At 48.3% G+C, this 22515-nt stretch overlaps 7 protein-coding genes across 7 annotated transcripts; 5 read left to right on the top strand and 2 right to left on the bottom strand.

Moving 5' to 3' along the window:
- Positions 1-347: 347 nt before the first annotated feature.
- F5147DRAFT_625337 (OPT oligopeptide transporter protein-domain-containing protein) lies at positions 348-3866 on the top strand (the record flags this gene model as incomplete). The annotated part of the gene is made up of 22 exons (XM_041432675.1): positions 348-609; positions 669-691; positions 745-852; positions 903-997; positions 1047-1115; positions 1165-1190; positions 1245-1374; positions 1425-1587; positions 1643-1690; positions 1745-1776; positions 1830-1887; positions 1940-2107; positions 2145-2339; positions 2395-2492; positions 2541-2636; positions 2687-2730; positions 2779-2811; positions 2864-2914; positions 2973-3047; positions 3102-3369; positions 3421-3557; positions 3609-3866. The coding sequence occupies 22 exons, from the start codon at positions 348-350 to the stop codon at positions 3746-3748; spliced, it is 2319 nt and encodes a 772-aa protein (XP_041299503.1). The 3' UTR covers positions 3749-3866.
- Positions 3867-4070: 204 nt separating this feature from the next.
- On the top strand, positions 4071-7212 carry F5147DRAFT_665122 (uncharacterized protein). The gene is made up of 6 exons (XM_041435070.1): positions 4071-4276; positions 4353-4529; positions 4584-4699; positions 4749-4968; positions 5017-5858; positions 5911-7212. Exons 2-6 carry the CDS (start codon positions 4448-4450, stop codon positions 6952-6954), a joined length of 2304 nt encoding a protein of 767 aa, XP_041299502.1. The 5' UTR covers positions 4071-4276; positions 4353-4447; the 3' UTR covers positions 6955-7212.
- A 1046-nt stretch (positions 7213-8258) lies between these two features.
- F5147DRAFT_795771 (uncharacterized protein) lies at positions 8259-12007 on the top strand (the record flags this gene model as incomplete). Its single annotated transcript, XM_041443160.1, has 8 exons — positions 8259-9403; positions 9461-10212; positions 10261-10356; positions 10418-10679; positions 10738-10882; positions 10935-11093; positions 11151-11436; positions 11500-12007. The coding sequence occupies 8 exons, from the start codon at positions 8259-8261 to the stop codon at positions 11661-11663; spliced, it is 3009 nt and encodes a 1002-aa protein (XP_041299501.1). The 3' UTR covers positions 11664-12007.
- On the bottom strand, positions 11951-13521 carry F5147DRAFT_120127 (restriction endonuclease type II-like protein). Its single transcript, XM_041428122.1, has 7 exons — positions 13410-13521; positions 13254-13357; positions 13093-13192; positions 13006-13041; positions 12913-12953; positions 12685-12856; positions 11951-12631 (listed from the first exon to the last, which is right to left on the bottom strand). Exons 1-7 carry the CDS (start codon positions 13512-13514, stop codon positions 12140-12142), a joined length of 1050 nt encoding a protein of 349 aa, XP_041299500.1. The 5' UTR covers positions 13515-13521; the 3' UTR covers positions 11951-12139.
- A 78-nt stretch (positions 13522-13599) lies between these two features.
- F5147DRAFT_602002 (carbohydrate esterase family 9 protein) lies at positions 13600-17544 on the top strand. Its single transcript, XM_041432246.1, has 18 exons — positions 13600-14197; positions 14251-14330; positions 14384-14506; positions 14556-14688; positions 14742-14764; positions 14818-14869; positions 14923-15064; positions 15127-15174; positions 15235-15322; positions 15374-15492; positions 15550-15703; positions 15758-15769; positions 15823-16231; positions 16287-16460; positions 16521-16776; positions 16834-17054; positions 17103-17226; positions 17277-17544. The coding sequence occupies exons 1-18, from the start codon at positions 13734-13736 to the stop codon at positions 17475-17477; spliced, it is 2823 nt and encodes a 940-aa protein (XP_041299499.1). The 5' UTR covers positions 13600-13733; the 3' UTR covers positions 17478-17544.
- On the bottom strand, positions 17545-20612 carry F5147DRAFT_665107 (histone deacetylase clr3). Its single transcript, XM_041435069.1, has 17 exons — positions 20089-20612; positions 19713-20001; positions 19650-19663; positions 19465-19603; positions 19307-19419; positions 19132-19259; positions 18878-19067; positions 18794-18823; positions 18625-18736; positions 18529-18576; positions 18413-18479; positions 18264-18362; positions 18147-18214; positions 18017-18096; positions 17858-17964; positions 17722-17809; positions 17545-17670 (listed from the first exon to the last, which is right to left on the bottom strand). Exons 1-17 carry the CDS (start codon positions 20435-20437, stop codon positions 17582-17584), a joined length of 2010 nt encoding a protein of 669 aa, XP_041299498.1. The 5' UTR covers positions 20438-20612; the 3' UTR covers positions 17545-17581.
- Positions 20613-20624: 12 nt separating this feature from the next.
- Positions 20625-22508, top strand: F5147DRAFT_665105 (uncharacterized protein). Its single transcript, XM_041435068.1, has 6 exons — positions 20625-20721; positions 20801-20880; positions 20951-21119; positions 21176-21263; positions 21326-21582; positions 21640-22508. The coding sequence occupies exons 3-6, from the start codon at positions 20975-20977 to the stop codon at positions 22350-22352; spliced, it is 1203 nt and encodes a 400-aa protein (XP_041299497.1). The 5' UTR covers positions 20625-20721; positions 20801-20880; positions 20951-20974; the 3' UTR covers positions 22353-22508.
- Positions 22509-22515: the final 7 nt, after the last annotated feature.

Here is a 22515-nt window from a genome sequence, read left to right as displayed (position 1 = left end):
GAGCCAGGGCAATCCTGCCGGAAAGACATCAAAACGCAATGCTCTGCCACTATGAAGCCAATTTAGTAGCTGCTCAATGGTAAGTTCCCCCAGGCCTGTACTTTTGGAGGTGTAAAATGCCGAAAAAGTTTATTTCTGTTATACTCCAAGGGGCACCCTCTTATCTCACACGAGACACACTCAGGACTCCACGCGTACTACATGTCCGTACACGGGTCCCATAGCCATGACCGTACCGAACAGTTGGACTTCCAGTTACGAGAATAGTCGCTTATCTGCATATCAGGTAAATACATATAGTCGTGCTAAAACTTCTCGTGCAGTTTGTGCAGTACTGTCTTGTTACGATGAGCTTGACCGCTACAGAAGCGATCAGCGGGCACGATGTGCCCAGCGAGAAAGCTCTTAGCACTAGTGACAAATCGTTCGACGACAAAGGCGACGTCGAAACCGCAACAGTCGATGCTAACAGCGAGGAAGGCGTGCTCTCCGATGAACGTGATATTGCTACGCACGTCATCTCGGTGGACGACGATCCTTCTCTGAACCCGTGGACATTCCGTTCCTTCTTTATTGGTCTTGGCCTCTCAGCCTTTGGTGGAGTACTCGGTGAGCTTCTTTGAATTTGTTTTTTATCCACTGTGATACTCATCAATGTCAATTTATAGCGGAAATATATTATTTCAAGCCCGTGCGTAGTAGAACAAGCATGTCAACTTTATGTGCTCAACATCATTGTCACAGCAAACGGTTTTAGTGTCATTGATGTTCCTTGCGGTCGTATCTTATGTCATGGGCGTCTTCATGGAGACTTTTATTCCTCGCCGCGGATTCCTGCGCTACCTGAACCCTGTAAAGCAATTTACCCACGTCCGTTGCTTTTTTCTAAATATCTTTCCCAGGGACCATTCAACAAGAAAGAAAATGCTTTCATTGTGATCATGGCAAGCGCTTCTGCCAACTCCGCCTTAGGTACCGAAGTTCTTGCTGTCCAGCGGTCAGTGAGCATTACTCATATTGACAGAATTTACTTATCTTTGCTAAAGATTGTATTACAACATCACGCCCAATCCTGCTGCTTCGATTTTCCTGCTCTTCTCTTCTCAACTTCTTGGGTACGAGAATGTGTCTTAAAGCTCAAGCGGGCGCTAACTAGGTTCTTAGTTATGGAATTGGTGGCATGATGAGAGGTATGTCCACAATTAAATCTCTTATTGAACTCGGTGTTTACATACCTCTACCAGGCGTCCTGTTGTATCCATCAAAGATGTTATATCCTACTGTGCTACCATTGTTGTCCATGTTCGATGCTCTCTACGAGGGCGGGATGGAAGCGCGGAAGAAGCTTAGAGTCTTTTACATGGTGTTTGCTGCGTAAGTTTAATATTAAAACCGACAATGATCAAACATGCTGATCGACTCAGTATCTTCATTTGGGAGCTTTTCCCAGAATGGATATTCCCGCTTCTGACCGGGTTCTCCATCATCTGTCTTGCAGCTCCAAACAATGCTGCCGTCTCGCGAGTGTTTGGTGGCAGCAACGGAAACGAGGGTCTGGGACTCCTGTCTATCTGCTTTGACTGGCAAGTGAGTGAATACGAACTTTGAAAGTGGATTGTGTTACTGACGGGATCTGCCACAGTATATCTCTGGCGGGGTGAACCCTATGACTATCCCGCTCAAAGCACAGGTATGACCTTTTTCCAAGTCCGCGAGCCGGACGACTTACATATTTCTTGAACAGTTCTCGAATCTCCTGGGCTACATTCTTTGCATGTGCGATCCCTCCGCCCTGATTCAAGACCTTGCATTGACTTACATCTGTCCAGGGTTGTGTTTGTTGCTGTGTATTACAAGAACATCTGGATGGCCCAGAGTTTCCCATTCGTTAGTCTATATTCACATTTAACGGCAGAACATTGACGCCAACTCCCCACAGCTTTCTCAACTCTTGTTCTACGAAAACGGAACACAGTACGATCAAACACTTATTCTCAATGCCAACTATGAAGTCGACCCCACACTCCTTGCTGAACAAGGTCTACCTTACTATTCCAGCACTTGGATAGTCTACTTGCTCGCCTCAAATTTGGCAAGTTCACCAAATGTCGGTAACACTGCGGACTGATAGTTTGAAATCCTAGGGTTTGGCAGCCACGTTTACCCATCTTCTCCTCTGGAACCGGGATGACTTGCGCTCTGCATGGAGCTGGATGACACCGTCAAGCCTCAAACAAATGTGGGCGAATTTTGACTGGAAGTTCTGGAAAGCAGACGGAATGCGGAAGCAAGATGTCGATGATGAAAATATCGATCCCCACTACAAGCAAATGCTGAAGGTTAGTTTTGCATTTCTGTGCATTCAGCTTTCAAACATGAACATCTCTGTAATAGTACCCCGATGCTCCCAATAGCTGGTACTTCGTCGTTTTCCTCCTGTCTTTCATTGTTTCCCTGGTGGTTATATACAAGAGCAATTCGACTTTGCCATGGTGAGTAGCTGTTATCGGAAATGTGGTCCAGGCTGATTGGCAGTGAAGGTGGGGCTTCATTATCTCGCTCTTGCTGGCGACGATTTCCATTCTGTTCTTCGGTGCACTCGCCGCTATTACAGGATTTGGACTCATCATCCAGCCGTATGTCCTTGAATTCAATTTTGATCCTCGATATCACAATTCGCATTCAGGTTTATCCAGATGATTGGTGGTTACCTTCACAGCGGGATGCCAGGTGATTGCCTTGCTCGCCGTTAATATGTTTGATTGACAAATGCTACAGTGGCAAATATGTACTTCGTTCTATACGGATACAGTATGTATCAGTCTTGCGGTCCGAGAACAGGTCGGCTAACCCAATGTTACAGACACTGTCAGCCAAGCCCAACTACTACTCCGCGACCTCAAGATTGCTCAGTGTGTGTATATTTCACGCCGTAGGCGAACATGGCAATCTGTGTTGACCGTAATTTACAGATGCAAAGCTGCCACCTCGTGCTGCATTCACTGCTCAGATTATTGGCACGCTGCTTGGTGCCATCTTGAACTTCTGTGCGTACATCACTTGTTACATGACATAAAAACTAACTGATATTGCACATGTAGTCATGATGAATTCAATCATAGATAACCAACGTGAAATCTTGTTGTCTGTCCAAGGAACCAATATCTGGTCCGGCCAACAACCTCAGCAATACAACTCTCAGGCAATTGCGTGGGGTGGACTCAGTCACGAGCTCTTTTCCGCAGGCCAAAGATACCAATGGGTTCCTTGGGCGTACCTAGTTGGACTTTTCATCCCTGTTCCGTTCTGGGTCATCCACAGGTACTGGCCAAAACTTCGCGCAGATTATCTTTATACTCCAGTTATCGCGTACGTTCAGTGTTTCCTGAATTACTAACAGCATGTTCACATATTTCACAGCTACTTTATCGGATGGCTTTGTGTTGGAATCAATTCCTCCATTCTTTCTTACTTCGCTGTCGCATTCTTCTCGCAATGGTGGCTGCGTACACGCCACCCTCGCTGGTTTGCCAAATACAACTACATTATCGGAGCTGGTGAGTATTCTGGAACGTCATTCGGGACCCTCGACTAATCAAGTGATGCAGCCCTTGACGGAGGCACTCAAGTCATGGTGTTCATCCTCTCATTTGCCGTGCAAGGCGCTGGTGGGAACGCTCACCTGTTCCCTGCATGGTGGGGCGCGAATCAATCAGGTAATTATGACCACTGTGCCATGTTGAACTGAAATTAGTGAACATGGGGTGATGGTGGAGCTTATCGCACGTATCATTACTAAGTGACACGTGTATATAAGCATGTTTATTATATAAGAATTTATCATTTAAGACTGCTGTTCTAACATATATACGCATGGTGCAGCGCTCTTTCCACACCTTCAAGAGACGAGGAACACAGGAAAACGCCTCATTAGATGCGTGCCGCGGCTGTGGAAACATGAGGCCGCTAAGAAGTAAGTGTGAATTGCTGCACTGCCACTAACGCTTCTCACCCGATTTCGGCTGTGGCCCTATATTTCCTTTTGGCCAAGCCGAGCGGCACTCGTTCCAAATCACTTTTATTTATTTCAATGGAAATATTTATGCGGCTGCAGCCTCTACAACGTTCTCTACCCCCATTGCACAAGCACCTCTCCCTGTCTTTCATTTAACGCTGGTTTTCGGCAAGCTAAGCTATAGGTACCTCGCTACACAACTCCGTTGCAAACGGAGAACAAAAGAATTTGTAGTCACAGCTTTTAACAACAATAATAACGGTTAGTACAATGGAACAATAAACAACACGCCTTCAACATGCAACTCATTTGGAGTATCCTTTATCATGATCCGCAGCTGAAAATACAGACTGGACAGGATCGACAGCCCGTGTATCTATCCTCACTTCTACCTCTACCACCACTGGCTGGTTGGTGCTTTCGTCGTCTCTCATGTTCGCCCGTATCGCCAGGTTGCGATTCCTAGCACTCCTTACATTCTCCTCATTGACAGCTGCTAGAGATGACTCTCTGTGTACGTCTTCACTTACGGCATTGCAATTGGAATTATACCTGATGATTCGTACAGTCACTTCTTCCGTGACTTATTGCTCACCACCAGAGACTCTGCTCATTCAGCAGTTTGACATCGCATACTTCGCAAAGAATCAGTCCATATGGTTCAACATCTCCGCAGCGAGTGTCGTACGTGGCTCTCTCCTTCAGTACAGCTTTACCTCATTTTTCTCTCAAGGATCCCAACGTCAATGTGACTGCCAATGTAATGCTGAACGTCTATGGAATGCATCCTGTGAACTTCACTGTCGATTTATGCTCGTTGTTCAGTGGTGCCCTGTGCCCATTGCCGATGTATAACTTTACCGGTTCCGACTCCATCCCTATACCATCTTCCCTTGGCGTTTCCGACAAGATCCCTGGCATCGCTTTCCAAATTCCAGATCTTGAGGCATATGGTATGTTCTCGCCATATTAGACTAGACGTTGTGCTCATGTCTTGTTAGCACAATTGTCCCTCACGGAAGTGAACACTGGAGTCCTTAAGGCTTGTGTTCAGGCAACCCTTTCTAATGGCTGGTCAACACATCAAGTAGCCGTGGAATGGGCGACTGGTGCACTAGCACTACTTGCTCTTCTGTCTGCGTTTTTCTACTCGTTTACACCAGGCACCCTGGCACCCTTCCGTCTTTTCGATCTTCTCTATCTATATCAATGGACTGCATCAACAGCACTCCTGGATCTTAACTATTCCTCAGTCTATCGGGCATTTACAACCAACTTTGCATGGGCGATGTGTTTATTCCCCGCGTCCGCGACCTCTCCCATTCAGACTTCCATCAACAACATGCGTCACCTCACCGGAGGCAACATGGCCGATGCCACTGGAGGTTCTGCGGTCGCTCTCGTGAACCGCAAACTTAGCCCATACAATGCCATGTCTTCGTCAACTTTTTCTGCTTCTTCGGATCAATATGCGGGCATCGGCACAGAGAACCTTTGGGCATCTTTTAATACGAGATCGGCCAATTACGTGTCGGACATCTCCGTCGCCTCTGTTCAAGAGCTCTCCGCCGCTGGCGATGTACAACTTGTGACACCGTCATCTGCCAATGTCCTGCAGGCCGGTGTACCTATCTATGTCAACTCTGTTGGCATTGCCACGGCTAACTCTTTCATGACTGTCTTCCTGGTCGTCCTGATGATTGCCGCGACATTGCTTGCAGTCCTCTCCATCGGTTATTGCATCCTCGTCGCAACATCTCGGTATAGACGACGGACAGGAGGGTACATTGCTGACTGGCATCATCGGTATTTTTCATTTGCCCGTGCCTGGCTGTTGCGCGTTGTGAGTAAGGCTCGGCTTCCATTTCATCATATCCGCTTACTCATTGCCCTAGTGCCTGATAGTATTTACTCCAGTGACAATATTTGCGCTCTATCAGTGGACGCTCAAGGATTCATGGTTGTCTATATTCCTTTCAGTAATTTTGTTCCTTGCGGTGGTTGGCTACATCTTATATTCTATCATCCTCGTACATCGCCTGGCCCTTCGTTCAGCACCTCCTGAACTGTATACGCAACCTGATCTCCTAGCTTCTCATGGTCCTCTGTACGCCATATACCGCTCGGAGCGATTTTACGCGACTACTCCCTTGATATTGGCGATTTTCGTGAAGGCTCTTTTTATCGCCTTTTCTCAAGTCAACGGTGTCGTGCAAATCGTCGCAATCCTCGTTGTAGAATGCATGGTCCTTGCCTCTCTATTAGTTCTTCGGCCACACAAATCAAGAGGTGCTGATGTCCTCGCAACTTACCTGGCGATTACCAGAGTACTTTGCACTGGTCTCATGATCGCTTTTTTGGAGAGCCTAAACCTAGGGGCAATACCTCGCGTTGTGATCGGCATTGTGATAGCTGTTATCATTTCGGTTGCGGTCATCGTCATGTTTATCAACACGCTCGTGAACATGGGCATCATGAGACTTGTCCCGGCACACTGTAGACGGCGGCCGGGTGCCACACCTGGTAGTTTGGATGCGGAGAAGGGTGCTGAAAATGACGAGAAAGACTGGCGGCCGCGGAATCCCACGCCAGAGCGGAACATTCCTCTGGATCCTGATGTCAACCAACCATATCCAGATAGTCCTTCCCAGACTTTGACGGACCATCAAAGTGTGTATTCAGAAGAATCAGGGTCAACAACGTTAGGTTCACTGCTCCCACGGCGGTGGTCAATCCAACAATCTCAACCTTCAAATCGCTCGCGGTCCAACTCTCAATCGCAATACTCGACGAGTCAATCGAATTATTCACCCTCTCGGTCCAATTATATATCAAATGCATCATCACCGCGGCAGTCCATACCGCCTTCGCCGCTATACACACAATCACCATCACATAGCAGACAGCCCACTATAGACGAGCACCCTCCATTTCCATAGACGTTCTTTTCCCCCTTTAGATCATGTTCCATAGAGTTCAAGCACTTTCGCCTTCTCGCATTGCATATAATGATCATTCTTCATCTCGTTTCACTCGCATTCACTCACTCATTTGGACAAATCTGGTAATGCATGTAGATAGTTCATGATATGAATCATGATTCACTGTCACCTTACTTATCCTTATTTTGTTAATGTTGCTTTTGTTATAGCCTTATGGGTGAATATTTGGTGTCGACCTAGTAGTATATATCTCCATGTAATTTAGTCTTAGACTAGACGAATGAAGACAAACGTTCCTTCTAGCATGCATCGCCATTGGACCTAGGCGTGGATCATTGGTGCACTACCAGTGAGATTCCAACAACCAATAGAACAGTTTCCTGGTCGTGACGTCAGCGCCAAAGCTCCATTCCTTCTGTTGGTTTTGCAAACCCCACTTGTAAACAAAAACGTCGTTCGATCAAGTTGTGATTGATCAGATCTGCAGATCAAGCTTGCCCGAACCGCACATTGCGCTCCTCATGCATCATGACGGCAATACCCCTTGAAGACTATGACATCATGCATCATGACCAATGAGTCTGAGCGCTGAGGAAGGAAAACGATGGCTCCGCCACATAATCAGCGCAAATTCACAACACAAACTATTATCACGTCACGATGACGTTAACGTTCACTGTGTAGATCGACAACTTCGTCGTGGGACCGAAGAGAGCCAAGCCCGTGTTCGACGTCGTTCGACTTCCCTTAGGCACATGAACGGACATGGACAGCAGTGACCCTGCCGGAGTACTAGGCAGCAAGCTTCGACATCATTAATGGCACGCACCCCTAATATACTCCTTCCGTGCGTTGGAACTGAAGCACTGGCACTTTTCGATGAAAGCTAGCACAACGGCAAGCTGCTGGGTCAAACCACCGTGCGCCACATGCCTTGGTGATCTTTATTTTGTTGCGCTGAACTGCTGCAGCCTGCAGCACCGAACCAAAATTGGATGGGGGATGCCATCGATGAACAATTTATTTACAGCAAGCTGGAGCCCCATCAGTACACAATCCTGAGTGATATATTGATATTTCGCACCACTGGACTGTAGGAACCTCGAGGTCTCTCAGGTTCAAGCCTGAGCGTTTTGGGCAAAGATACACGCTAATTGTTATCGCGCATTAGAGTCTCTCGGCGTGTTCGGGTCCACAATTGAATTGAAAGAAGGTTAAGATAAGTTTAGTTTTGAATAGATCACGTGACCGATACGCATGGGCAATAAACGTTCTTTACAGTTCACCGCGACACGACAACGATGAGCTCAAAAAATTCTTCGAAAAAAGCCGCGAAAGCGAAGATCCCTAATAGAAATTTGAGGGTAACTGACTTTTTTACCCGAAAACTAGCCCAAGCGCCGAGTTCGTCGGTTGTATCGTCTCAGCCTAGTCCAGTCGCGTTGGCCACACGTTCGCGTCAAAGCAACGCTTCAAAGTCATCACCTGAGACATCCATGGCAGTCTCTAACAAACAGACCATAACTACTCCTATGCTCTCTGCTTCGCGCACGTCCACTTCTAGTGGTTCCGGTACACTTCTTTCCCCACCCCACACAGCATCTAGAACCCGTTCTTCTACTTGTCAAACTCCGAAGGGTCCTATGGCATCGCCTCGTATTACACGCAGCCAAGTAGCACAGCACATCCCTAGGAGGGCCTCTCAAAAGCGTCCTCGTTCCCCAGACCAGTATTTTGGCGCTTCTCACCTCCTGAGCGCGTCTTCGTCCGCCAAGGCCAGGTTGCCTCATAAGCGCAAGAAGAAATTCGAGAGCGACTCCGAGGGTGAACGTCCAAGCGGTGTTATCTATGTCCAGAAACCAGGCTCTCCTTTGAAACCATCCATACAAGCCCCTCCACTCACAGGGCCTCACACCCCTTCATCTAGTAAGCTTCTCATACACAGTAGCCAATCTGACGAGATGGAACTCGTCGTCCCTGTACTAGACACCCGCGTTCTCTGTCAAGTCAATGAACAAGTCCACAAATGGCGCCAAACTACTTTAGTATCACCATCCTCATCTGTCGTTAATGACGGTAGCCCCTGTGACTCAAGTGCAATGGACACAGGCCTGCCGGTACCTGTTACTTCCCCATCAAATGACGACGCGTACTTGCGTTCTGTCACGCCCTTGCATAGTGCACCTCCAGAGACACCCCTTCAACCCTCTGCTTCATTGCCCTCCCCGCCTGACACCGCAGGTGTCCCGCAACTTCCCGCCACGCCCGTGTCTGATAAAGCAGGCAAGGCTGTGCAGCTCATTGCAAGTATCAAAGCAAAAACATTTGCCGAAAGCCCCCTGAGCGATGAGGAGAAAACCTACAAGTTCCGCGAGCTCGATGAGAGTAGCGACGACGACCTCGAAAATATGACTCTCATTCCCGATAAGAAGGGCAAGGGAAAGAAGTCTGTCTCATTCTATACACTCCAATGTACCATATTTTGAATCCGAATTCTCTTTAGCTTGCATCTTCCTGTCCTGGATGGTACGGATGGCATATTCGACTCGCCGCTATCAAGTGTCCCATCTTCGGCACCCAAACCATCCACCTCCTATAATCTCCGTAATCGCCGTTCTCCTTCTCCCTCCCCCACGCGCCCCCCTGTTCACACCCACAGGATGTCCCGAACCCAAGTACACACCCGCTCTGGCCGTACAAGCAAGCCTGCGCCGCCCCTACACCTTCCTAGCATCGTCGTCACCAAGAATGCACCTGGACCCTCAAAGCTCAAGAAGTCCTTCAATCCGCTTGAAGCGCTCCTTCGCGAGAAAAAGGCCGCGGAGAAGCGCGGGAATGGGAGTGCCGCATTCCTGCGCGCCGAGGACGCTTTACAGGCCCACATCTATTCGGATGCGGATCTGGAAGATGATCTGAACTTGGCAGATGAGGGTGCCGCATGGCAGGCGATTCAAGAACACGCTCAACGCAAGTCGAGCAGCCCCATTCTTGAACCACTGGAAGATGATGTGTTCATGGGCGAATACGACACAAAAATTCTTGGCCGTGAGGCAGGCGAAAAGATCGGAAAGATCCTTGTCAACGACAAGAGCACCGAGAACAAAAAGTCGAAGGAAAAAGTTGTGGGTGTGCCGCTCTGGCAGGAGGGCGCGAGTGATGATGAGATGGTTGTTGATGATGAATGTAATGTGAGCTTTGGGGATGCTAGTAACCATCCCGTATTGGCACTTTTGCAACACTTAAGTGGGATCGGAGGTGCGTGCATATATCGAAGCCGGACTTAGAGACTTATCTTCCGGGTAGCTGCCGATCAGCTGGCTTTGACTCTGTCTTCAGGAGTGCTCGGCGCTCTAGGTCCTGAGGAGAAATCTCTTGTTATCTCTCCTCTTTTTGCGCTGGGTATGTTTTGCCACTGATCCAATGATTCATGTCTTTACTTACCCACGTTTTGCGTCGCTAGCCATCAGCTTTGCTGAGTCCCGCCTCTCTAGCGCAGCATACAGTGCTCTGCATAGTTTGTGGAGTGCAACATCCTACACATCTAAATCTACGCTTCGCTTCACCGACATCGCTACTGCACTTGTAAACCTCGGTGCATGTCGCCATGTAGCAGAAGACCTTCGCTGGACTATCCGTGAGGATGTACATCCGTTGCGCATCAGTTCTGAAAATCGTTCACGTGTTTTGAGTAAGCTAGTAGCGCTAGTGGGTATTGCTGCTCGGTAGGTATCAATTATTTTTTTCACAGATAATAACATACTCACGCATGATGATTCACAGGACGGAAAATCTTGTCGCAGAAGATATCCCGAACGTGCTATTGAGCCTCGTTGTTATTGGCCTTGACAGAACCACTTCCAACGAGCTGAGGGCCAACTTGCATCTCGCCATTGACACCATTTGCTGGACCATCAATGCCTCAGCTGTGAGTTCGCATTCCAAAAGTCCAGCACGTTATTCATCTGGGCATCTTGTAGCACCTTTCCATCCATCAACGACTTCTCAGCCATGCGTCTACGCTTACGCCAGCTAACAAAGCCCATTTTGTTTCGTCCTTTAGTAGCGGCAGTGGCCGCACTCGTCACATCGCACAATGGCTAGCATATGCGCTGTTCCTTCCAAACAGCATGCCCTCTGTACGCATCTCTTCTACCATGTCTGGGTTTTGTTTCACTGACCCACGTGACTCATAGGATGCGCTCCCTCCCCTCGAGCCGCTCATCCTTCTACTTTCACCTGTACCTGGCTCTGATGAGCTCTTCGACGTAACAAGTGCAAACGCAGACTTCGAGGACCTCAGGCATTACTTCGCTATCATCAGTGTCGCGCTCGCAAACATCGAACCCTACGTCCATGAAGAGAACTCGTCTTCCCAGTCGCTTTCTCGTCAATCATCTATAGACGACAGCCCCCGGAAGAGCCAGAAGCCGCTTGCTCCCCTCGAACTACTTCTGCGGGTGTTAGAAGTCACGCAGGGGCGTATTGGCGAGTATTCTTTGTATGTAGTCAGTCTCATGCAGTATTGACGGTGGTTTTATGCAGTTGACACGCGTGCGGCGCACCTAGATCGCTCACGCACGAAGGCAGAGATGCATCGCCTTCAGATGCGCGTGTATTATCAACGCCAGGCGCTCAAGCCCGCCGCAGGGTGGACAAAGATGGCTACCATCCAGCATTACTTCGGTCCCAAGTCGGAGTATACCTAAGTCACGCATTCTAGGTTTACTCTCTTGTTTTCTTTCTCTTTGCTGTTTTCTTTCCAACATGTTCCGTGCACGCCTCTCTTTTCCACCATGCGACTTCATGTGGAATGTTAAACCTATTCTATACGTATCCACTTCTTCTGCATAATGCCCCTTGCGTCGTCATGTTTTCCACTGAGGTGATGCTTTCTTTCAACTGTATGTAGCTACCGACAATGCTACTCCGCGTCTCCTCGCCTGCTGCAGTAACATATTATGTCCATTATAGCATGCCTATTGTAGATGAATCTGCTGTCAACCAGCTTTAAATCGTGTATGCTCTGTACCCTCTATCTTCCTTGGTATTTGTAGTCTGCTCTTAATGTCTTCTTTTCGGTTTGTGACACGTCAATTACTCTAATCTTTATCGTATGGGTGGTAAATGCGCATACAAACAATACCGAGGCCGCATCCACCGCATTTTCCACAACGTATGAGCCTCATTCATCTGAGCCCAATGAGCTCCCAGCCTGCCCGAATCCCTTCTTAGCAGCCAGCCGTGGATCCACATACAGGTCATCCGAGTCATCGTTGAGGTCAAGCTCGATATCCCATGCTGGTGACGGCCCACGTGGAAGTGGAGGCCCGGAAGATGCGACAGGCGGAGGAGTGTCGAGGTCGAGTTCTATGTCCCACACTGGGCTTGGGCTGCGTTGCGCTGGTCCTTTTCCTTTGCCACTTTGTGCAGGTGCCGAGTCAGATATCGTTTTCGAACCTGAGGCAGCATTAGGTTCTGTCACGTGATTAGACGTAGACACGACCTCGTCGCCAGCGCCCCGTGTGACTTGCGAGCCCACAGAAAATACAGCGCTGGTAGCACGATTTCGAAATGGTTTGTCGAAGGCGTCTTTGATGCGACGGACTTTTACAGGGCCAAAGCCTGGTAAGGTCTGGAGGCGATCAGATGGGGCGCGAGCCATGTCGGCGAAGCTCTGGCCCGCCAGCTAAGTACGTTTCAAATACAAATGGTGCAGAGATGACACACCCCAAGTGATGAGCGCAACGTCTCGACGTCGGTTTTGTTCACCTTATTGATGCTGGTGAGTGCGGTGCGGAGGACGGCATCGTAGTCCTTATCCACGCGCTCTTTGATAAGATCTGGTGGCTTGTGCTCAAATTGCTTGAGTGTAGAGATGTACTGCCCTGCTTCTTCGATGCTGCAAAAGCGAGGCGTTCAGTCGTCTGATTAATCACGCGAGCTACGAACGAATACCTCCATGCAACGATGATGGTGATATTATTGATGAGACAGACCTACATGGATTGTTGTGAAGTTGAGAATTGACGGTCATGGAAGGGGGAAGACCTTGGTAAGCTCCCGGATTGGCTCCTGATGCTCGCTCTAGGTGAAGGAATTTAGAGAGCTCTGGGTGGAAGTTCAAGAGCTACCTACAACATCGCACATGATAAGCAGAATCCTGAGATTATATGCATGCCCAAGTTTCTCTATGCGAGTATGAATGTACTCTGGGTGCAGGCGGTGATATTTCAGACTTCATTCCAATGTGAAGGGTGTAATTCAATGACATTGATAAGCAACGCGAGACTGCGCACCTGAGGAAGAGCACGCCGGAAGTACGCCCCACTTGGAAGTCGGGGACAATATCACCAAATTCTTTGCCAACATTGCGAATACATTCAAGAACAGGATTCAAGCGCTGAGGTTGTCTACATCAAAATTGAGTCAAAGGGATTGAAAGAGACACTGACCTGGTTGGGATTTATGATAATATTGTTGCCTGTGCCAGGCTGTACTACGGGAGGTTTGGCTTTTTGAGCAGCAGATCCCCCTGCTGCTGCTGACACGCTCGTCATTCTAACGACTGAAAATCAGTATTACATAATGATCAGATGTCGTAGGACCCGTGACACGCAACCGCGTGCTTCCGAGATTCCGTATGACCACTTCGGACAAGGACCGTCTGACCTAGTGACTTCCGAGCTAATCTTACTTCGCTATCATCCACTGCAAGCATATAAATATAAGAACTAGCGTCTGTCATTACGTGACTCTTGTTTATCTCCTTGTTCGAGATGGACAAGCTACCTACTTACTTCGAGTCCCCACCAGTCGACCTTCCGCGGCTGGCAAGATGGAGGCTGAAGCACAGAATGGCATCAATAGCACTCACGTTATGTTTTATATCTGTAGCAAGCTTACTCTTATCTCTGTCCCAGCTTGCGTTTCTAGGAAAACAATCCGTTCAGCTTCCCCTTCATGCTGAGCAGATACTGCAGAAATGCTACATGCTACACGCAAAGCCTGGCCCACCTTCTAACTTTCACCAACGCACCGAGTCAGACCGTTTCGTCCAAGGAACCCACGCGACTCTGATTAGAAATGCGTCCATCTGGACTGGCGATCAAGAGATCACGCAGGGGGACATTTTGCTCGACAAGGGTATCATCAAATTTGTTGGGCATGCAAGCCCAAGTATGTTCAACAAGTTTAAGGACTTGGTCACATTGGATGCAGGTGGAAGTTGGGTCACACCTGGGTAGGCGCGCACATGATCAAACATATCTCACTCTTCTCTAATCCTACACCCAGGATAGTCGACCTTCATTCCCACCTGGGTGTCAGCAGTGCCCCATACCTAAGTGGCGCAGACGATACTAATTCATTGAAGGGTATTACATCGTCTCACGTTTCAATAATGCATAAAGATCCATCTTCTTCGCAGGTCCTGTCTTACCCTGGCTCCGCAGCCTTGATGGGCTTAATACCCACGACGACGCCTACAGGCTCAGCATATCCGGTGGCGTAACTACCGCAAATGTTCTCCCTGGCTCTGCTAATGCCATTGGTGCGGTCACCTTGATTCCTCTGTACGGTGCTATTAACATATCCCACAGGTGGCCAGGCCTTCGTTATCAAGCTTCGTCCCACTGCAGAACGTTCTCCCTCATCTATGCTCCTGGAACCACCCTATACTCTTAATGGCACGCATGTTGATCCGACCTTGCCACCAAGATGGAGACAAATGAAGTGAGTCTCCTTTTTCTTTCTTGAAGCACATGCACTGATCCATTCAATCGCAGACACGCGTGCGGCGAGAATCCCAGTAAGTTTTTATTCTTCCTTATCTCACATGTCCTTATCAAATACGAATTTGAGGTCGTGTATACGGTAACACGCGTATGGATACTTTTTGGGCTTTCCGACAGGCGTGCGTTCTACAGCCTCTCTCCTTGGCTTCCTTCTCATGACTCATACACACAGATATGACACTGCTCGGCAAATTAAAGAGCAACAGGACGCGTATTGCACTCGTGCGCTAGCAGGTGAATGGGTAGACCTCGGCGAGTTCCCGGACAACCTACAGTGGGAAGCGCTTGTCGATGTATTGCGCGGGCGTGTCAAGGTATGTTTCAGTGTCTCCTGTCGTGTAAGAGAATATTCTGATATCTCCCTCCTTGACATAAGGTTCACACGCATTGCTATGAGACAGTTGATCTAGATGACTTTGTCCGTGTGCGTAATGTTGAATTGGGTGTGGTGCTACTATGGGTGCTGATGAGGTATGAACCATAGCTTACCAACGAATTCCAATTCCCGATCGCTGCATTCCACCATGCTCATGAGACATACCTCGTCCCAGGGACTCTCAAGCAGGCATATGGTATAGTGATCTCGCTTTGCTGACATCTCGTTGTGTTGATGTGTTTTGCAGGCCAGACCCCGGCGGCAGCCTTGTTCGCTACGAATGCCCGGTACAAGCGTGAGGCTTATCGCGGGTCGGAATTCGCTCCGCGTATTCTGGCCGAGAATGGGATCGATGTCGTGATGAAGGTCCGCACATTTGTGTTCCCCCCTCTGACTCCCATCCTGATTTGATATATCGTACAGAGTGACCATCCTGTCCTCAACTCTCGCTTCTTGTTATACGAGGCGCAGCAAGCATACTTGTATGGCCTTCCGGCGAACCTTGCTCTCGCATCTGTGACGTCGACGCCCGCACGTATTATGGGGCAGGACCATCGGATTGGATTCGTGCGTGAAGGTTTGCTGCTATTTTTGCACAATTGAGCACACGCTGACATATTTTCAATACCAGGATATGATGCTGGTCTGTCTACTCACGGCATCTCTGTCGCGGATCGTGACTAATTCTAACCACAGATCTTGTCGTCTGGGATAGCCACCCTCTTGCACTAGGTACAACGCCGCAACAAGTCTGGATTGACGGCATCCCCCAACTTTCTGAGCCCGCTGTCGCCTCCAAACCCGTGTCCTTCCAACAGGTTCCACGCGCACCAAACTTCGATCTCGAGGCTGCCGCGGCTATCAAGTATGAAGGACTCCCACCCCTGATGCCGAAAAAGGCAAAAGATGTAGTGGTGTTTGCGAATGTCAGTAGCATGTATGTGCCGGATGGAGTGGGTGGTGTGATGAGTGTGGCTGACATAGGAGAGCGGGGTGTGGTAGCCCTCAGGAAGGGTGTGGTGCAATGCTGGGGTGCTGCAGCTTGTGGGAGCGAACTCGCCTCGCAAGATGCCGAATGGATCGACCTGGAGGGCGGGTCCATCGCGTGCGTTATCACCAACTTTCAACCCTATTTTCCCATTTCACCGTTACTTACGTAGTCCTGGACTTATCTCCTACGGCTCCCCACTTGGTTTGGATGAGATTCAGGGCGAGAGCTCCACGCACGACGGCACTGTTTTCGACCCTCTCACCGGCTCTATCCCAAGCATCCTTGCGGGAAGCGAGCTCATTAAGGCTTCGGATGGTCTCCAGTTTGCTGGGCGCGACACGCTGTAAGCCATCTCTACAATTGCCACCATTTCTGCTCTAGCTCACATCCACGCTAAATAAAGCCTCGCCTACCGCGCAGGCGTCACTGCAGGTGTTACTGCGCCAAGCTCAGGTGGCCTCATTGCGGGACTGAGTACGGCGTTTAGCACTGGCGCAGCCCACAAACTCGAGGACGGGGCTGTCATCCAAGATGTTGCAGCACTGCATGTGCAAATTGGTCACTCAACCCGGGGACCGAGTGTTAGCACGCAAATTGCAGCGCTAAGGAATATACTGCTAGGTGATAAGAGTAGCACCACACTTGCTGAGGTTGCAAAGGTGCATTTCTATCTGTCTTTCTATGTGTTGTAATGTATCTTGATGTACATCTCATAGGGCACCATACCCCTGGTTGTGCAAGTCCAGAATGCGGATATCATTGCTTCGCTTATCGAGCTGAAGAAAGAGATCCGCACGCGCACCGGGACTGATATTCAGCTCACTATCTCAGGTGCTGCTGAGGCCCACCTTCTTGCCAAGGAACTTGGTGAGGCGGGAGTTGGTGTCATCCTCACACCATCCCGTCCCTTCCCTGATGTCTGGGAGTCAAAGAGGATGTCAGTGATTATACATTATACCGTGTCCACAAACTCATTATCTACCAGATTGCCTGGTCCGCCATTGACCAATGAGAGTGCTATTACCACCCTCCTAGCTCATGGTGTTACTGTTGGTATTGGTGTCGCGGAGCAGTGGAGTGCTCGCAACACACGCTTCGATATAGCATGGGTGTGTAGATTCTCTTTCATCAAGTCTCTGGCTCATCATATGGCTATCAGGCTGCCCTTGAGAGTTTTGACAGGATCTCAAAGGAACAAGCTCTCGCACTTGCGTCAGTCAATCTTGAGAAGCTGTTGGGAGTCAAGCCCTCTGGAGCGCTCGGCGATCTGGTCGTAACTCGTGGCGGCACAGTCCTCGACTCCGAAGCGAAAGTTGTCGGCATCATCTCAGCTCGCAGAGGCATCGTCGACCTAATCTAGATAGAGATAGGATAGCAGCAAGACAGCATTCAAGATAGCAATACACGGTAAGGATGATACCACGAAGCGCAGCGTGACGCGACTTTGATACTTATGAGAAGTGCTTATCGCGGCTTTCCTACGAGGGACTGTCTGATGTGATCCTGGATCAAAGGGAGCCCTTTCATAATGAGCTTGATGGGTTTGCTCTCCTCTACATTGATCAAATCAGATCTAAGCATGGTCGCTTCTAAGAGACACGAACCAATCTGAAGGACTCTGCCATGTCTCTTGAGAATCCTCGCTTCGGGAGCAAATGCTGGGTGCTCTGGATGGACAATTACGAGCGAGTTCTTTGTGGCATATGAGATATGCCAGCTGAAACGAATTACAAAGCAAACCTTGGAGTACCATGCTCGGAGCTCATCTGCGTCCTTGGGTATTGACGGGATGTTCATGTTTCCCACAACCTGTATCACCGTATTGACATAGCGAATCATGCCGACCGCTATAGCAGGAGTGAGCTGTCTTCAAGTATGCTTAGAGTACAAGATACGTACGACGGCTCTCCATAAGCTCCATAAGTGCATGACAACCGGGGCCATGTCCAATGAAGATTATGTTCTTCGCTCCCGAAAGCCTGAAGAAAACTTAGCTTTTAGAACTAGGAAATTCATGGAGACAGCCAACTGTATATAGTTATCCCATAGGTAAGTGAGAACGTCCCTTGACCATGACTCTACGTGTTTGTGGCCGCGCTGATAGGCTTCATGGTCAATACTATAACATGATCACTAGCATACGTACCGGCAGAGGCGAGGTAAACGGTCTCGGAAAGACATTGACATCAAGCAGAGCATATTTTTCCTTCGTAACCCATGAAATAAGTTCCTTCGAAAAGTCGATCTGGGACAGCATGAGTTGGATAAATGTGCCATTAATGATGGGCAGCTGACTAGGTAAGAATTCTCCATCTGCACGTCGCACGTAGGCTTTCCGTCTAGTTCTATGCGCAGATTTCCGCTTTAATAGAGTCAGCAATAAACAACGAGATCACTCGAAAGATGTTCACAATTCATGGACAAATACAATAATTGTAGGATTTTGTAGAAAGTCACTCCTACATTTTGCTCAGTCTAACAAAGTAGTAATAAATCAGACTACGCACGTGCACATAACTTGAGAGCCGAAACGCTCTTCAAACATCTTGGTCATTAATGGAACCTGGAGCATTTGGTATTGCGTATAGAGAAAGTGTTGTCTGTGGCCCTTAAGAATTTCTGCAAGGAATCTATGAAACACGAGATACACGACATGGCATGGAAGGAAATGCTTACCTGGGATTGAGAATGATATTTCATCGACCTCTGCGAGTAAGCTTGTATGAGCAGTCGATTATTTTCGGATGTGAGAAGACAAACCTTCGCGTGGTTCACAGGCCTTGGGGTTCACGCTCTTCCAGTATTTGCTCTGCTCCATAGCGACCTGCCAAACCGTTTCTGTTCCTGCCTCAGACGCAACCATAGGGGGGAGCTCAGGAGGAGCCTCGCCAAGAAGTACGCGAGCAACTGCGAGAGAAGAGTTAGATATGGAATCAAGGTTATAGCCACCCTGTGGAAATTTGAATCGGAATCTCAGAATGTCACAAATTAAGTAGCGTCATCAGTAAACTTACCTCTAAGGCGACGACTAAATTTCCACCGGCAAGCCCCGATAACATGTGTGTCATATGTGCGTATCCCGCCGGAGAAACAAAACATTCGCCAAGATCATCCCCAACAGCAGCGTCAAAGCCAGCAGAGACTTCGTAATATTAGCCCACGGGTGACGTGAAAAATAAAAGAACACACTAATCACTAAATCTGGAGCAAATTCCATTCCTATTGGCATCACAATTTGTTGGAAGGCATGGATATAATCCGCATCTGTCATGCCCTTCTTCGGCCAAGGTATATTGACAGAGCTGCATTCATCAATATCTGTGAAGCTGGACGGGGTATTCACTTACTAGCCAAGACCAGCCCCTTCACCACACGATTCAAGGCTGCCAAACGGTCCGCATGGGTAAAATTGCCCTCGCTCATAGCGATGCAACGAGATGTACAGAACAGAGGGGTCATCATTGAAAGCACGCTGTGTTCCATTACCTACACAAGCATTTGTATGATGAAATCCATTCAGTAATTGACGTACCATGATGTACATCCCTTCATAAAGAGTGAGAATACGAATAAAAGAAAGATCTTGAAGACCTACCAATCGAGTATCAAGATCTTTCTGACGGGTGTCAGAAACTGTGTAACTTTGGCAGCGACAGCGACATTGTTGAAAAAACAAAAACCCATGTGCTCCTCAGGCTCAGCATGGTGCCCGGGGGGTCGCACTATTGCAAAGGTCTTCTTCAGCTCACCACGAGCCACAGCGAGACATGCCTCAATCACGCCTCCACAACTCAAGCGCGCAGCTCGGGTAGTACCGCTTGTAACATACAGAGATAGGGACTCATAATAAGCTTCTGATTCAAAAATTTCGGACGGTGTCATTGCTGAAGAAGCAGGTAAATTCTCGAAGTAAGCAATATATCTTATGCGTGAAACACTAGTGCGGATACGATTTACGGGCCGCCACTCACATTGAATTGCAAGGACCTTGTGCCAATGTTCTTGAGAATGGACAAGAAGGGCTTCATCTCGCTTTACAGGTCGAATCGGGATTTGTTTCATTTTCTGCAATAAATTCGCGTCGCGAATTGCCGTTCGAATTCTTGATATTCGTTCTGGCTGCTCCGGATGCTCCCCAGTTGCCGATGAATGGAGCATCATGTCCTGAGAATAGACATAACCGACCGTGAAATGTGGCAGACGGTGCGGCACGGAGGAGGCACGTTGGACAGGACTCGATGAACGTTGGATGGATACTTGATTTTGGTGATATACTTCTCCATCCACGTCCATTGAAGTTCCTGCAACCTGTCCGTTCATGGTAAGCTCAGTGCCAGCCGCGCTCGATAGAGCTCGGAGACTTGTTTGAAAGAAGAATGAAAGAGATAAAATCACTGTAGATCCAAAACCTTAGTTTATAGACAAGGAGGGCAAGTGGACAAAGCAAGACCAAACACCAGCGACTCCTGCCATACCAAAAAGAGGGATACTATGCCTCGTCGGCGAGGCACATGACTGAACTACAAACAACATGTACCATGTGCCATCAGCACCGCTAACCTGATTTCCGCATCAAGATCCCAGGACCAAGCTAGCGCTATTAGGTGAGTTTTTTTTGGCTTTGGATGTCACCATAGTGATCACGAACGGCTAAGTCAAATTATCATGATGTATTCTTGCCAGCTACCCCGAGCCCTGCGTAGACCGTACGGTATCCGTTGTGTTTGCTAATGAATTAAGTCCCGCCACGACTACGCTTCAAGGTCAGTACTGTGCTTTATTTCATTTTTGTCCACACACCATCGCCTATTTACTTACAATGTGCCTTCTCAGATCTTGTCAGGCTCCGTTAGCGCCATGGCCTTCAGCCTCAAAAATTACCTGTTGTATTCCCCATATTTTTGTTTCTGCATACCAGTGCGATTGGGATTCGTGCTATTGACTTGTCTGTCCTTCTTGTTTTCGGGTGTGCTATCTGTTTTGGTGTGGTTTGAACTGTCTCGTGCGTGTACTCAGGTCTATCACATTATCATGATATAACACTGACGATGTTGTTAGATTCGTATTCACTAACTAGCAAGGAAAAATATTTCTTTTGGTCTGTGGGTATTGTAGAAACTGTATTGCTTGCTGTGTCCATCATTGGGTGCGTGTCATACACACCTCATATTCTGGACTGATTTTCACTTACTGGTGGCTTTCACATAGGTTCATTGGCGCAGTTGCACGCAAACAACGATTTGTCGGGATCTACGCGTATTTCGTCTATATTCATCTTTTCCTCAATGTCATTGTCGGCATCTACTTCCTCGTTACCATCCGCCAGAGCAACCGACAACAGAAAGTTGATGAATGCTATCATATGCTCGTCGACAATGCATCTGAATCCAACTGTCAGAGCCTCATGAATGTCCCGACATACGTTTTCATCGTTGTTGTATCATCTGTATTGCTTCTTGAATTATGTGCGTCCAACCCATGCCCCTCTGCTCAATACTGATGGGCGTCTATCGTCATTTTAGATGGTGCTCTCATCGCTACTAGATATTTAAACACACTCACAAAGCAGAAGAAGGTCGAGCACAGTCGCAGATTGGGATTATACCATTCAGTTGCCATCATCCCTCGCAGTTATCCTCGTGATCCAAGCAGCATGTCTGATGACATAGAATTGCTTCATCCTCGGGATAGTTCTGGCACCACTTTTTCGTCGCTTGGAGGTCCGTATGATTATGGTGACGACATTCTTGACATAACGCATACACCTACAAGCTATGAGCCTGTTCCGACACATCACCCCAATATGCTTTCCCATAACCAACAGCCATCACAGTCGTCGAGCACTCCCGCCCATCATCAGCAGCCATCCTACTCAAGCGCATACCCTCCATCCAATACTCCTTCACCTTCACGAAGCTTCCGTGCACTCCCCCCTCGACCGTCGAGTAGTGTAGTTACTAAAATCCCAGTAACACATATATCACCACAAGTATCGGATCAAACGCCACGTGCGCCAGCAACCTCTGACCCCCCGTCGAGCTTCTCGTACGAGAGCTATGATTCATCAACGCATCCGAATGGTGACGTTGATCGACGGTCAACGTATTCTGTTTCCACAAGCGCACATGCAGCATTACTGGAACATGCTTCATTTATGTGGCCAAGATTCTCTCCACCATCTAATGCTCCTCTAGTTCCGGAGTTGCCACCACCATATCGTCAGTCTGGGAGATAGCATGGACTCGATGGAATAATTCCTCGATTTGCTTAGACTTTTATTATTCATACTTTTTATCGCTACGACACACTGTAGTTTTGTTCTATTGCATTTCGATGGACTTTTTAGGCCAATGTATATTTATTTATCTATAATCGACAGACATCCAAATGCTGTTTTG

This window comes from Suillus discolor (genome assembly GCF_016758755.1).
Source record: "Suillus discolor strain FC423 chromosome Unknown F5147scaffold_2, whole genome shotgun sequence".
In the NCBI taxonomy this organism is placed as follows: domain Eukaryota; kingdom Fungi; phylum Basidiomycota; class Agaricomycetes; order Boletales; family Suillaceae; genus Suillus; species Suillus discolor.
The sequence above is the reverse complement of the archived record's forward strand: the minus strand, read 5'-3'. Positions and strand labels throughout refer to the sequence as shown.